Here is a 15,502-nt window from a genome sequence, read left to right as displayed (position 1 = left end):
TTAAGTTAGGAGTTGATTTTTCTTCTGTGACATGGCAAACAGTTCAGGGACTTGCACTGTAGTTTGCGGAAAATGTGCTCTTGAGAATCAAACGGTGCTTAATCATTGTGATTACATGCTATTGCAGGACGGCCATGTTGAGGTTGCGAGGTTACTGCTGGACCACGGTGCCCAGGTCAACATGCCCACGGACAGTTTCGAGTCCCCCCTGACCCTGGCCGCCTGCGGAGGCCACGTGGAGCTGGCCAACCTGCTGATCGAGCGAGGGGCCAACCTGGAGGAGGTTAACGACGAAGGGTACACCCCGCTGATGGAGGCGGCACGCGAGGGGCATGAGGAGATGGTGGCACTGTTACTCAGCCAAGGTTAGATCTTCTTTCTTTTGAGGCAACTGTGTTCAGCACTTTGAAGATTCTGTTGCCAGATGCAGGAAAAATTATCATGGTTTTATAGGGTCAGAAGATATGTTGTTTTTGTCAAGTCATCACAAAGAGATCTAGACTACAGCTATCTGTACTACCGTTGATTTATTTGTGAAAATTACTTAAAAACTTGAAATGTTTGTTGTTGCTTTATTTTCACGGTATCCTTTCCACTGCGATCACGGTATCCTTTCCACTGCGATGTCATTCTGTAAGACTGTATATTAAATGTATTACTACTGTTCCACAGAATAGTTCCAGCCACAAACGTAAAACACTCTCAAAAGCTAATTTCCCCCTCTACTTCGAAATTGATTCTCCGCAAACACAGATGTAATATTGATTTGGGCCAAAATTGTTCTATATTTTTTTAATGTCTGGAAAAGTTTTCAGGTGTTTGCGATGTTGTTTTGTCAGTACATCACAGATCAAGTCTAGATAAAAATATATTTTCATGGACTAAATACTATGGTTGAAGAGATAAATCCATAAATTGTACGCATGGGTTTAATGTTTTATTACAAATCCATAAGATTAGACTGGAAAATCTAATCTACTCTTCCTGAATTCATGAAAACATAGAGCATACATACATGATTAAAGCGGAAAACAACATGAACATTCATATGACTTAACACGTACTACATTTCAAGATAACATGATTGCCTTTTGGAGGTCAGAGGTTAGATATTAGGACATTCTACTTTTACCTACCACCTGTGCATTAAGGTGTGTTTTGTTTGTCTTACTCACAGGTGCCAACATCAATGCCCAGACGGAAGAGACCCAGGAGACGGCCCTGACGCTGGCGTGCTGCGGGGGGTTCCTCGAGGTGTCGGACTTCCTGATCAAGGCGGGCGCAGACATGGAGCTGGGCTGTTCCACTCCCCTCATGGAGGCCGCACAGGAGGGACACCTCGAGCTGGTCAAGTACCTCATTCAAGCAGGTCTGTTTGTTTGTCTGTTTGTTTGTTTTATTAAAGATCTCCATTAGGTATACACATGTCACCACTTATCTTCATGGAGTCCTTGATGGAAATGAAAATTAATACAGCTACTACGATATGTAATGAATATACATTAGTTATAACAGAAAGCTTGAATAGAGCTCAGCATGTAGTACTACATCGTAGCTGCTAGGGGGCAACCGTTAGCCAACCATTCAGGCACTGTAATCAATGAAGTACCATTACTTTCTAGATGGGGATCATCAAATTGACAGCTAGGATAACAGCCCCTGCTGTCAAAGTCGTATAGAGTTAAGATGTATTTTTACTGTTAATGTTTGTGATGTAGATATGTGTTATGACCATAGTAATTTTTTGAGCAGTTTAAATTCCTTGTACACTTTACCATTTAGGACATTGATTACATGAATTGTTTACTGCGTAGGTGCCAGCATCCATGCCCAGACTGCCACTGGCGACACTGCCCTGACCTACGCGTGCGAGAACGGCCACACGGACGTGGCCGACATCCTTCTCCAGGCTGGCGCCGAGCTAGAACACGAGTCGGAGGGAGGGCGCACCCCCCTCATGAAGGCTGCGCGTGCCGGCCATCTGTGTACCGTGCAGTTCCTCATTACCAGAGGTGAGAGATGTAGACAAGCAGTGCATGCATGACACCTAGCAGAACTTGGTGGTAGTGCAGTACATATATTTTGATAAAAGGTAAAGTGGTCGAACCTCAGACTGAGGACAAAGCAATGCTTTTTTGTTGGCTGGTTGTTCGTCATTACCAGGGGTGAGAGACAACCACAGATAAAGGTTATTTCCCAAAGACATGCTGTGCATGCATGACACCTAGCAGAACTTTGTGGCAGTGCAGTACATATGCTAAGATATACTTTGACGTTTTATCAAAAAAATCCAGATGCTAAGCTTTTCCTATCACAAAGGGTTTATAAACAATTGTTAATGTATTTCACAACACAGCAGCCAGACTACCCCTGTATACTTTACTTTTGGGACTGCATCTATAAGCAGCGACACCTATGCTGCAGTGCAATATGCAATATGAACTAGTCAGAATTGCCCTGAGGAAGGTGACAGGTGGTCACCAAAATGATGGTGGAATAAAACACTTGGTTCTGTACAAAGAGTCCTTTTATGTATTGACTTACCAACCTGATGAAATTAGGTACAAGTTTGTATTCCATAAATGCCTGGGAACAAGCTGCTCTCATTACACACACAATATCATCCCATAAGATACGCTTAATTTTCAATCGATTAACTTTCTAAAAAATGACATTGTCAAACTGAGGAAGCTTTCCCTATTGAACTGGTTTTATAAGGAATTGTTGATGTATTTGCAGGTGCGGATGTGAACAGAGCCACGTCTAATAACGACCACACGGTGCTGTCCCTGGCCTGCGCTGGCGGACACATATCCGTGGTGGAACTCCTGTTGGCACATGGAGCTGATCCCTCCCACAAGCTTAAGGTAATTAAGGAACACAGTTCTGAATGTTGGGCTATGTTTTCTTCAATGCCATTAAATGTTCTGAAACAGTTTAGAATGTTGTGCTATGCTTCATTGAATGCCACTCCATTGTCCATTCTGAAAGCCTTGGGATATTTTCCTGAATGCCACGCTAATGTCCTGAAACACTGTTCTGAATGCCATACTAAGTTTTCTTCAGAGCCTCTCTAATGTCCCGAAACACAGTACTGAATGCCATGCTACGTTCTCTTCAATGTCCTGAAACGCCATTCTGAATACCGTGCCATATTTTCTTCAATGTCCTGAAACACAGTTCAGAATGTCCTGCTGTTTTTCTTCAATATCCTGAAGCACTGATCTGAATGTCGTGCTATCTTCTCTTAAATATCCTGAAACACCGTTCTGAATGTTGTGCTTTGTTTTCTTCAATGTCCTGAAACACAGTTCTGAATGTCGTGCTGTGTTTTCTTTCATGTCCTGAAGCACTGATCTGAATGTGGTGCTATGTTTTCTTCAATGTCCTGAAACACAGTTCTGAATGTCGTGCTATGATTGCTTAGATGTCCTGAAACACCGTTCTGAATGTCCTGCTTTGTTTCCTCAGGATGGCTCCACCATGCTGATAGAGAGTGCCAAGGGAGGCCATGCCACTGTTGCCTCCCTCCTGATGGACTATCCCAACAACATGCTCACCCCTCCACCCCCTCCTGAGGTTCCCCAGTTGGCATCACCCACCTCCGAGAATGGCCAGGTCAGTAACACTGGATACTGTAGATTACATTTATTTCTTTGGGGACTTAATTTTCGTGGTGTTTTTAGTTTGTGGTTGGAAAAGCTCTTTAGTACAGTACTGTAGTGATCCATTGAAAACGCATGGTTGTAACTTGTAGTGTCATGAATTTGCAGTTGACACAAAAACAGCTACACAAAAAACAACACAAGTTTTGCCTTTAGACTTATCATACATTATCGCATAGTCATGAATTATTTTGGCACAGGAAAAAAATGTATTTTTACTGTGGGGTGAAATCTGGCTCTATTTTATTATTAATGCGAATTTTCATTTCAAGTTGTATCCCTGACATCTATTTTATTATTAATGCGAATTTTCATTTCAAGTTGTATCCCTGACATTGTCTTGTATTTCCCTTGGACATATCATTAAGTGTTGTAATGATTTTTTGTTTTTCCCTTGAAATGTTCTCATGTTTTTTCCCTTCCCTTCTTCTCTCTCTCCTGCTCTATCTTGCACTCTCTCTTTCTCTCTCTCTTTCATCTTCTGTCCTGGTCGTGAAGATGTTCACTCAAGACTTCACACTCCTCCCCTTTGTGTCTGTTGTGTCTTCACCCAACTTCCAGGTACATGTACATCTCTCTTTTCACCTTGTATCTCATCTCACTTTGGGGCGTACCAACAGGGAAGACAAAAAAGGAGGGGGAAAAATGGTAGTAAAAAAATTGACTCAGGGGAAAGAGATCTGTGGCAACATTAGACCACATATTGTAATGCAGTACCATAGGAAAAATGCCTCGAGCAATGTCATATTGTTCGGAAGTTATCATTTCGTATTTTGTCCTCCTCTCTATTACCTACATTGGAACATTCTCAAACTCTAAAGGCGCCAAAACACTTTGTCTTGGAAAGAAACAAATGTCTAAGAGTCATGACCACATGAAAACACCTGTATAGGTAAATGTATTAGGCTTTGGGGTTGTTTTTAAGCATTGATTTGTCCTTTCCCCCTCTTCTTCATGTAGTGAAATATTCTTAAGCTCATTTTTTTCCAAAACTTTTTCAAGAAATAGACTTTCTTTGGTATCTGTATTTCTCAAAAGATTTATTAGTGACAGAAAGGATTATATTTCATCTGCATGAAGGGCATTAGAATAGAATATGCGGAAATTCATCTATTTAATTTCTATCTTATTCAATGTAGAAATGACAACTTCCTCTGGAAAGAAGAACATTTGACTGAATTGTCTCTACTGTTGTCCTGTAGGCTCCTCGAGTGCCGACCCAGGCCCTCCCCACTGTGGTCCCTCCACAAGAACCTGACCAGAGACCAGGACAACTCACCTCTACAGACATCACAGGTAAGGAACCGTTGTCGCACAGTTACTCTATAATTCATTCAATTTAAGTTAGAGGGGACTTTATTTCGGGGTAGGGGGTGAAGGGTGTTCAAAGTTTGCAGTGGGCAAACAGAAAATGTATTGCTTGTAGTATTTCACATTTTAGAGGTCACAGCAAAGATAGTGGATAAAAAAAACACAACAAAGATTACAAGATTTGAATGTACAGTATACTGTCTTCATTGTTTAAATGATACTCATCCAGAGAAATTAGGTATTTTACAAGTTATCTTTGACATTGGTTTTTTTAGTTGGATAGATTTAGTTGTTTTTTTACACTCCCAAAAGTTAATACTATGCAGTCAGTTGAATCTATATGAATGAGGAAGACCACAATATCTACCACAATGCCTAATACAGTACAGCCTTTTTTAATCGCATGATATTCGTAAAAAACATGAACGTCATATTTAACTAGATAGGTTGAATGTGTTTCTCTTCCAGTTACAAGTGTAGCTTAGACCTGCTACAGATTCAAACCTAGAACGTTTAGATTCCAAGTCTACAACCTTAACCACCATGCCACTTGTTGTTTAGGGGGGGTTTCCCAGGCTGTGCCGGCAGGGGATGGGTCGGTGAGCACCCAGCTGGCCTGCAGCACAGGAGTGGACTACGACCAGCTGCAGAAGCTGACCGAGCTGGAGTTGAGAATCAAGGAAGCCATCGAGAAGAACGCCCAGCTCCAAGCAGAAGAGCTGGACACACAGGTAAAATGGAAAGGCTTTATACACTAAAAGACAGTTATTCAAGTAACTCGATAAAATTTTCAGAATTTTCTAGCCTGGAGTCCAGCCTTCTTAGATTTAGTTTGGGGAGTGGAGCTTGGGTAGCGGACTAAAGCTAAGAAGGCTGGACTACAGGCTAAGAATTTTGTCCAGTTGCTTGAGTAACTGTCTTTATGGCGTATCATATTACCTCGATGTCTAACCTTCATCGACGTAGAAAGGCTTTATTGTTTGTTACGGGTTTTGGATTAGCAAAACCTGTCTTGTTTTTGCCAAGGCCGGTGGGCGCCGCCATGTTAGATTTTGATCCATGCTGGCGCCATCTTGTTTCCTGTTGGAGTTTGATTTTCTTGCAAGAATAGTAATATTAACACACAAACTTGTGCTTGATTCTGCAGATACTGCTTTCTTTTTATTTGTCCCCTGAACTTCAACCTTGTTTTCTTCTCTTTGGAGTAATCAGAATCCTCTGTCCGCAGATTGACCCCAATGACCCTGCTGCTAAGGAGAGAATGGCCGAGCTGAATCGGCAGAGAGAAGAGCAGCTGAAGAAGAAACAGAGAATTCTAGAGGAGCTACAGAAAGTGGAGCGAGAACTACAGGAGAAGGCCGCTCAACAGCTACAGAACGAGATCCTGGCCTTACAGAATCAGGCCAGTACTCAGTCTGGAACTCAGACACAGGTAAAGGCCACATTTGCATATAAGGATATAAAGCCTGACCAGGGCTGTCTCCAGGTTTAAATTTTTTCCTGTACCACTCATTGTTAGGGGGGGAAACAATGTAGTTGAATTTCTTTGCTAAATCTGTCGTTTTAAACTAATGAAAGTACTTTTTCGTCGATTTCATGTCATGAAGTTCAGACTTATGGACGGATGGGGTTAAATTTGTTCCTGTCCCAACAAGCAAATTTCTGTCCTGGGATGGAGGGATGAGTCCTGGCGACAGCCCTGAGCCAGATTAAATCAAGCTCCCCTTCCACCATTTAGGTCCCTAGAAGGCCCAATCAGCCCCTGACAGCAAGAGATTGTGTAGCACTTAAGTGTATAAAGTCATCATCATGTCTTATAATCATTATGTTAGGATTGCAAGACCAGTCTCAGAGATCTTTTTTACTTCAGATGTTTGATTATGTGCAGTGTTGTTGTTTGTGTCTTATACAGAGTTGTTTATTTGTTGACAGATGCCCAGTGCAGCCCAGCCTCAGGGATCAGAAGTGTGCAGTGCTGCTCCCAGCCAACAGGGGGCGCCTGTTGCTAGTACATCCTTCCCCCTCCCCACCCAACCTCTCACCTTCCTCCCTACCTCCCTCACCCAACAGCCCCTCCCCATCCCCTCTTCTCAACAGCAGATCTACGTCCCGACTGTCCCGGGACAGGCCACTGCGTTCGTCCCCATCTCCCCGCAGTCTTTCTTCCTCCCTACGTCCCAGAACCAGGGTTCTTTCCCCGTAAACTCGCAGCCGCTACCCGTGGTGGCGTCCGGAGAGCCAGCCGCCAACACGGCAATCCAGCCGGTAGCCTCCAACTGCATCCATCAGGACGCAGCCGACACAGTAGGCCAGGCGGGTAGATCAGCAGGGCACCAGGCCGTGCTGCTGCCTGCCCCCGTGTCTTCCACCCAGCCTAACCAGCCCCTCCTGGCCACCATGCTACAGAAAGTGGAGGGGCAGAGCCATGCTGCTTCTCCGAACAACCAGTCTGTTGTTCCCAGTCCCAGGAAGGATCCGGACGGCGCCGCGTCGGTTCCTCAGGCCACGGGAACCCCCGCTCCGGCATACCTCCCCAGCATGATGCCCGGCATGACCGACTTCACCCCCATCTCCCCTCCTCTGACCCCAGCAACGCTACCCGTCCTCCCCACCCCCCTCTCCATGGTCCCCCTCCAGGGTATGGAGGGGCTCACCTTCTCCCAGACTATGGCAGGGCTACCGGTGGTCTCCCAGAGCATGATGGGAGCCATGTTGACCAATCAGAACTTCCAGGGCGTTCCCATGGTTACGCAGGCGCTGCCCCTCCCCGGCAGTTCCCTTGTGGGGGAGGCTGCAGACGGGAGTGTTTCAGCTGTTCCTGTACCGACCCCAGACAGGGCAATGGTTCACAGTACTACAGGTGAGACTCACATATCCGCATCCATGCTCTCTAATAGGTGCAGTTAGTGCCATAATATTTTCAATATGTTTCACGTAACATTGAATGTTTTTAATTCAAGTTTCCATGCAATGATTTTGAAATAGCCTGTTTAGATGAACATTCACAATCACACATTGTACCCATCTATGTATCAGTAAAGCTGACTTGTTTTTGCCACTGTTGTCCCCTACAGATCCCAGTCAGCTACCAGCGATCTACTCCTCTCCCCAGATGCACACAGTAGGCACGCAGTGTGTCACCAGCAGTCCTGGGTCCCAGCCATCCTCCGTCCCCCTAACCCCCAACCCTTCCCCCGTCCCCGCCCCCAGTCTCCCCATCTACCCTGGGATTGAGGTGGATGCACAGGTGGGTAGTTAATTGTTGTAGTTGCCCCTTCTAGCAGATTCAATATAAACTGCAGATTGTAAGCAACAACGACAAAAATGAAGAAAGTGACCTTGAACCAGTTTATCTCGCAGAAGTGCTATTCTTTCACTAGTCGTGACAGAGAAGACGGAAGCTTCCCCTAGCTCTTTTCGACAAGCACAATGAACAGGGAACCATGGCTTAAAGTCGTGTCCTAAGGACTGCGACCCTTTCCAATAGCGTGCATGTCAGGTGAACGACACAGCCGGGATTCAAACTCTCTGTTTTTTGGTCCAGAGGTAGGGTCGCTAACCACTGGACTACGCATGCAATATGCTACTGTAAAACTTTCTTTTTTTTTGTAGCTGTAAATCTGTAAGGGTGCATAGATGCCAGGAGACAATTGTAAGATAAATTCTTCCTTTTGTTGCAGACGGAGAGTAACCATGACACAGCCTTGACCTTGGCATGTGCTGGCGGACATGAAGACTTAGTCAGGGAGCTTATGGCACGGGCCGCCAACCTGGAGCACAGGGACAAGAAAGGTGGGAAAACACAGCAAAGTAACTTACTCTTCTGGATATGCCACCTAGCTGATTACAAGAAAACTGCATGAAATAAAAAGTCTGTTTTTCAACATACATGTAGTTGTAACACTAGTTAAAGTACATCAGCTATATGCGACAAAAATAGTTACTCAAGCAACTGGATAAGATTTTGGTGTATTTTATTACCTGGATGTCAAACCTTCATCAACGCATCAGCTATGTGCTTTGCTTCATAGGCAACATATCTTTTCATTCCCAGTTCTGCTTTGTAAAAATATATTTAAATTTGTAACATAGGATAGAATTGCTTTGTGAAAATATTACTTTGTAACACAGGATAACATGTGAAGAGGAGCAAAATAAGAAGTGTCCTGTTCATAGAATGCTTTCATAAAATTGCAAACATACAACTTGTGATATTTTGTGCAGGGTTCACCCCCCTGATTCTGGCTGCGACTGCGGGACACTCCAGTGTGGTGGAGGTACTGTTGGACCACGGGGCGGACATCGAGGCCCAGTCCGAGAGAACCAAGGACACGCCCCTCTCATTAGCATGCTCTGGAGGAAGGCAAGAGGTAATAAAAACGAATTACAGAATGGCCAAAGTCATTTGTTACAAATGTATTCAATTGGATGTAATAAGTTAGAATCTTGTATAGGTTAGTTGGGTTGCATCACAATCACAACAAATCTCTTCCCCCCTGAGCCCTGGCCAAAAACAAGGTAATGTTCAAACTACTTGCTGCCCTTGTTCACAGGTTGTGGAACTTCTCCTGGCCAGGGGAGCCAATAAGGAGCACCGTAACGTGTCTGACTACACCCCCCTGAGTCTGGCCGCGTCTGGCGGGTACGTCAACATCATCAAGCTACTGCTGCAGCACGGGGCCGAGATTAACTCCAGGTCAGTACAACAACACTCCCTGAACTGTTTGTGTAGATTTTGTTTGTTTGTTTTTGTTTTTGTTTCATTCAAACAAAATTTGTTCAGCGTTTTAAGTGTTCAATGGTTACTACTGACCAAGAAGTTCAGTTGTCCAAACTGTGTGATGGCTATATCTCTTGCAGCACACAGCTGTGTTTCTCCATATCTGCTTGCTGCAGTTCTTGAAAAAGTCTATAGGAGGCACCTTTACACCACTTGCTTGTAGTAGACTTATCAATTATGCCTTCTTTATCAGGACGGGGAGCAAACTGGGCATCTCTCCATTGATGCTGGCTGCCATGAATGGCCACACTCAGGCGGTCAAGCTGTTACTGGACATGGGGAGTGACATCAATGCCCAGGTAAGGACCACTTTGGACTCAGTGGACATCGTTGGGCAAGACTAGTTCTTGTCTAACAAAAAAACCCATTGAAGTACAGATCAAGACTTGAAAGACTTTTTTCTTAAGCTGGTAATATTTAAACTTTCCAGCACCAAACACAGTTTACATACATCACTAATTTTCTTTATCTTTGAGTCTGTAAGACAAAAAAACATGATTTTTTAATGATGTTCTGAGAGTACAATTTCAGTCACTCGATGGATCATTGTTCACTGTAATCTCTATTAGTTCCTGAGTTCAGATTCAAAAAGAAGGCGGCCTGTGAAAATCGACACAATTTTGCCATCAAGTCTAACCTCACTTGGTCAACTGAAGAAGATGTTGCATTTCTACCTATCTTAGTGTTTAGAACTACATTGACTGATTATGCTTACAGATCGAGACCAATAGGAACACTGCCCTGACCCTGGCGTGTTTCCAGGGACGTCATGAGGTGGTCAGTCTACTGGTGGATCGCAAAGCCAACGTAGAGCACAGGGCAAAGGTCAGATTCTCTTTAACTTAAGAAACCTTTTAGTGCAACCCTTATGCCAACAAGACAAGTCTATCAATCCTTGTGCCCTTGTAGTGTTAAAGAACAAGTTTTCCCTTTTTTTTTAATTTGCTAGCATCTCAACTACAAGAGAGATATTTAATGAATGAATGAAGTCCTTTATTGCACATTATTGCCATACTGGGATAAATACAGGTCACAACAAAACGCATATACAAATTAAAACTAACTATCATTAGATAAATTCAAGTTCACCTCGCTTGTCAGTTATAGTAGAGATGAAAGAACAGATATGCTTCTCGATGGAAGGTTTGTCTACTTGCATTAGGAAAATGCATATTTCTACAGTACTTCAATGTATAAAATAGGGACAAAAGGTTTTGTACAAGCCTATACAGTTCATTTCTCTGTTTGTTATACTTGTTATATTCTCGTACAAAATGGCAATCGTCCTCTACTATTCAAATGACAATATATATATACATAATCTTTGCTCTAGAGGGGTGCGGGTATATCTTCCAGTTTCAATATGTAGTTTGTGGCAGCTGATCCTTGAGACTATAAGTTAAGTCCTAAGCCTAACTAACCATCCGTGCCTGTATTCCTCCACCAGACTGGCCTGACTCCACTCATGGAGGCAGCGTCTGGAGGGTATGCGGAGGTCGGGCGTGTGTTGCTCGACAAAGGTGCCGACGTGAACGCTGCTCCGGTCCCGTCCTCCCGCGACACCGCCCTCACCATCGCCGCCGACAAGGGTCACTACAAGTTCTGTGAACTTCTCATTCAGAGGTGAGCCAATCACTAAAGTTTTCCCTGTTTTCATGTACAAACATTTTGGTATTATATTTGAGAATAACAGATCGCAATATCTCCTAATGTGTCTGCAATGTTTTTTCATAAACTTAAAATTTGATTAACATTGAATATGCTAAGTTTCTTTTGAAAGATGATTCTTACCTAAATACTTGTAATTCACAGATAATTCACAGAGTAACTGACTAGGCACAACATGTTTCAATTCATTATCTACCACTGTACCTTAATATAGAAATTCTGAAATATTCACGGTGGTTTTATATTTGCAGTTACCGCATTGTTTCTACTGAGAATGCCTCCTTTTTCCGACTGCAAAATAAAGTCCTTGCAACTAAAGGAATTGACAGTAAGCCTTTTGTCTATTGTGTCTTACAGAGGAGCCCAGATTGATGTTCGAAACAAGAAGGGCAACACGCCCCTGTGGCTGGCTGCGAACGGTGGACACCTTGACGTTGTCCAGTTGTTGGTCAGCGCTGGGGCCGACAAGGACGCTGAAGACAACAGGAAGATCACTCCTCTCATGGCCACCTTCAGAAAGGTATAGAGTTTAGGTTTTGTGTTTAGACCATGTTGATTTGATTATTTGGATGACACCTGCAAAAAAAGTTTTCAGTCATACTGTAAATCATACAAAGCAGCTACAAACTGAGCAAAGATATTGAACTTGTAGAAAGATATTTTGAAAACGGATACTAATGTCTTAGAAAGCCAAAGTCAAAGAAGAAGATGTGAAAAAACAAAAATGAAGAATCCATAATTTGGTATACCATAGTCGGTGTGTTTAGTTTCAATTTCTTACAATTTGTCAAAGTAGATACAGACTCATTTTTATAACCCACTTATTGCAGGAACATGAAATGATGTATTTAAAGTCCTATCTCTTGTGTTGATGTTTGTTGTGCTGTGCGTGTGTTCCAGGGCCATGTGAAAGTGGTACGGTGGCTGGTGAAGGAGGTTACACAGTTCCCGTCAGACCAGGAGTGTATGAGATACATAGCCACCATCTCTGACAAGGTAGGCACTAGTATGGTCTTCAGATTATATATACAATCAACATTACCAAAAATCCAAGACAATTTCACCCAAGGTTACAGAAAACTTGTTGTGTCAATAATACTGAGACTCTAAGTTCAGAAATTATTGTAGAAGCTTTTCTGTACTGACCATCTATCTAAAGAGCTATTTTTTTACAAGCAGCTCAAGTTTGTTTTGAATCCTATATCCTGGTAGTTTTGAACTTAACCATGTGCATTTTCTGATATCTGTACTTGTTAGTAATACTGTAAATTCATGTAAGTCTGCAGGGACTAGATTTCTGTGAACATTATTTACAGTACACTGTGAATTGTCAACTCAACAGTCAATATGTTGTGCGGTTCAAGACATGTGCACAGGAATTGAAGGTAAAACTATAAACTTTTTTCCTGGTAGGAACTGCTGAAGAAGTGCCACCAGAGTATGGAGATCATAGTGAGTGCTAAGGACAGGCAGGCAGCAGAGGCCAACAAGAATGCCTCCATCCTTCTGGAGGAACTAGACATGGAAAAGGTTGGTTTTCTTTTTACAGCAATTTTTCTAGAAAGAGTTTAGAAAAACTAAAATGACAAGGGAGCAAGGATGATTAGTGCCGAGTTTGAGAAAATTTGATGTACAAATTGTTGTGATAGCTTTGTATGTTATTGTTATGCTTAATACTGGCCTTGCCATCACTACCTGAAAAGCATTTGTTTGATACCACATTCTATACTACTTGTCATCAGACTCGTGAAGAGAAGAAGAAGGAGGCTGCAGCAAGACGGAGGGAGAAGAAGAGACAGAAAAGGAAGGAAAAGCAGCAGGCCAAGGAGAAGGAACAACAAGACGAGTCCCCAGAAAACAAGAAAGAGGAAGAGGAGGTGGAAGGTATGTACGACTTTCTTTAAGTCTTAAAGAACCCATATCCATAAAAAAATCTGTAGCTAACTCTGCAATGCTTTGAAGTTACTCTATATGTTAGAGTATATATTGATTTTTGTTAGGTTTGTGCGTTGATGTAGTTGTAGACCCTTGTTTTAATCTGTGGATTTGTTATGTTAGCATCAAGTTTTATTTTCTATCATTTTGAAATGGTAGTAACTTTAACATGCTGACAGTGTTTTATCGTGTTTTGTTTTTCAGAAGAGCCAGTGCCACTGGATCCCCCGGCTGCCTCAACCACCACAACCATAGGTAAAAAGAATGAAATATGACAAAATATCATGAAAATAAGAACAAAAATCCATGTAGGTACATGTAGGTGTGGGTTTGGATTCACACAATGTGTTTCGCAGCTTGAAAAACACAAAAAACGACTATTCTTGTATTAAAGATGTTGCTCTTTCTAATGTAGGTAAAGTTCGAACCACGGACACGGTTTCAACGGTGGCGTCTCGCAACACCAAGAACGTCGCCAAAACGACCATGGCGAACGCGGCGCCCCCCAAGATGAAAGACAGGCCGAGTAAGAGGGAGAGCAAGAAGAAGTCCAAGGGCAGAGAGGACTCCAATACCGCGGGAAACAACTCCAGCGAAGACCAGAAGAAGAACAAAAAGGACGCCAAACAGGAGAAGAAAAGCTCGGCAGGGGAGCTGGATGATTTCGACGAGGCAATCAAACCAAAGAGGAGCAAGGGGAACCTGATAACGAGAGACGCGGAGGACGTCGTGAAAGTCATCAAGACAACTGCGCTGTAAGTCCCACAGCTTTGAATGATATCGGCCCTTGTTTTTTCTCCTATTAACTTGGTCACTTTTTCTACAAATGCACAGTGAGAGAGATTTTAAAGTTGGATGCATAGCAGCTATGTAGAATAGCTTTTGAATATCGTTTCAAGGATACCTGATAGTACACAGAAACGCTCTACAGAAAAAAAGTCAAACAAAGTAGTTCAGTGGTAGACATTATAGCAACTATTTATGTGATGTTCATATCCATACAAAGTTTAACCACTATTTTGTTCGTTTGATCACCTTAAACAAATCTCTTTCCTAATTATATCGATTGAATATCTGATAGATATTAACACTTGGTAATTTTATTGCTTTACTCTATCAACATAATATGTATTTGTTGCTCTCCTTTTTTAGTGCGTCCGAATCTCACTCTGGCCTGAGTCCGGTGACGCTCCCCCACGGGATGATGAAATCATCCATCGCTACGACGAGCACCGTCACCACCATCTCCGTTAAACCCTCCGCCACGGTCGCCATCAGTCCCAAACGCGGCAGCAAAAAGGAGGAGGGCTGGAAGGAAGTCATACCAAAAAAGTAACATTTTACATTCTTATTTTCTTCATGTAGGAAAGATGAAAGCATGCTTTCTTGAGGTTTGAAACCTCCTAAAATAATTTCATCAGGTTGGTAGAACATAGGATATTGGAGATTTCTTTTGTACACAACCAGTAAGTCACACCTGCTGACGTTTCGGTGTCTCTCAGTGGCTGAGTTGAGGAAGGTGTCTGAGAGACACCGAAACATCAACAGGTGAGACTTACTGGTTGTGTAAAAAAGAAATGTTTTGAAACCTGTTTAACCTTCTCCTTGCTGCCCATACCCAATACAAATATAGTGCTATCCTGGCATGCCAAAGGTTAACCTTCGGAATCAGTCGTCAACAATTGCAATCAAAGCATATGTCATAATTTATTAATACGTATTAAAAACGTCCTTTTACCAGTGGACTAGCCTCCGTCTGAAGTGCTTGCACAACTGTGTGGCCCAAGGGCCATAGAAAGGGAGATGGGCACTGACCTATATCCCAAAAGATGTGGGAAGGATTTTAACTTATGCCAACTACACAAAACTGTGTGTAGAATTTTTGTGTTAAATATAGACAATGCTGGTAACATTTACAGACAGATCAGTTGAAGTGTTTTTCTCTGCCCATATTAGGTCAAAGCGTATGTTGGTCCCAGGCAGTGCAGTGAGCCGTGTGATTGGACGAGGAGGGTGCAATATAAATGCCATCAGGGAAGTCTCCGGAGCGCACATTGAACTGGACAAACAGAAAACTGCCAGTGGAGACCGCTGGATCACCATCAAGTGAGAAACTGTTTGATATTGTCCTGCTTTGTACTGG

The 15,502-nt window shown here is 42.9% G+C and overlaps 1 protein-coding gene across 5 annotated transcripts in view; it reads left to right on the top strand.

Moving 5' to 3' along the window:
* Positions 1 to 15,502, top strand: part of LOC136449026 (ankyrin repeat domain-containing protein 17-like) — a 33,435-nt gene that overhangs the window by 11,738 nt on the left and 6,195 nt on the right. For 4 of the 5 annotated variants that reach the window (XM_066448797.1, XM_066448796.1, XM_066448798.1 and 1 more), the window contains exons 8-32: positions 128 to 365; positions 1,178 to 1,369; positions 1,815 to 2,012; positions 2,740 to 2,867; positions 3,472 to 3,618; positions 4,164 to 4,226; positions 4,868 to 4,961; positions 5,538 to 5,707; positions 6,205 to 6,408; positions 6,909 to 7,836; positions 8,051 to 8,223; positions 8,657 to 8,768; positions 9,201 to 9,346; positions 9,530 to 9,672; positions 9,950 to 10,055; positions 10,474 to 10,581; positions 11,204 to 11,379; positions 11,782 to 11,944; positions 12,325 to 12,420; positions 12,838 to 12,954; positions 13,167 to 13,308; positions 13,564 to 13,614; positions 13,775 to 14,114; positions 14,512 to 14,691; positions 15,316 to 15,465. In XM_066448797.1, coding sequence (XP_066304894.1) covers positions 128 to 365; positions 1,178 to 1,369; positions 1,815 to 2,012; positions 2,740 to 2,867; positions 3,472 to 3,618; positions 4,164 to 4,226; positions 4,868 to 4,961; positions 5,538 to 5,707; positions 6,205 to 6,408; positions 6,909 to 7,836; positions 8,051 to 8,223; positions 8,657 to 8,768; positions 9,201 to 9,346; positions 9,530 to 9,672; positions 9,950 to 10,055; positions 10,474 to 10,581; positions 11,204 to 11,379; positions 11,782 to 11,944; positions 12,325 to 12,420; positions 12,838 to 12,954; positions 13,167 to 13,308; positions 13,564 to 13,614; positions 13,775 to 14,114; positions 14,512 to 14,691; positions 15,316 to 15,465 — 4,565 coding nt within the window. The remainder of the gene's footprint in view (positions 1 to 127; positions 366 to 1,177; positions 1,370 to 1,814; positions 2,013 to 2,739; positions 2,868 to 3,471; positions 3,619 to 4,163; positions 4,227 to 4,867; positions 4,962 to 5,537; positions 5,708 to 6,204; positions 6,409 to 6,908; positions 7,837 to 8,050; positions 8,224 to 8,656; positions 8,769 to 9,200; positions 9,347 to 9,529; positions 9,673 to 9,949; positions 10,056 to 10,473; positions 10,582 to 11,203; positions 11,380 to 11,781; positions 11,945 to 12,324; positions 12,421 to 12,837; positions 12,955 to 13,166; positions 13,309 to 13,563; positions 13,615 to 13,774; positions 14,115 to 14,511; positions 14,692 to 15,315; positions 15,466 to 15,502) is intronic. The other variant, XM_066448799.1, reaches the window with a different exon arrangement.

Source organism: Branchiostoma lanceolatum, chromosome 14 (assembly GCF_035083965.1).
Source record: "Branchiostoma lanceolatum isolate klBraLanc5 chromosome 14, klBraLanc5.hap2, whole genome shotgun sequence".
Taxonomy (NCBI): Eukaryota; Metazoa; Chordata; class Leptocardii; order Amphioxiformes; family Branchiostomatidae; genus Branchiostoma; species Branchiostoma lanceolatum.
This window is presented reverse-complemented; position numbering and strand designations above follow the sequence as displayed.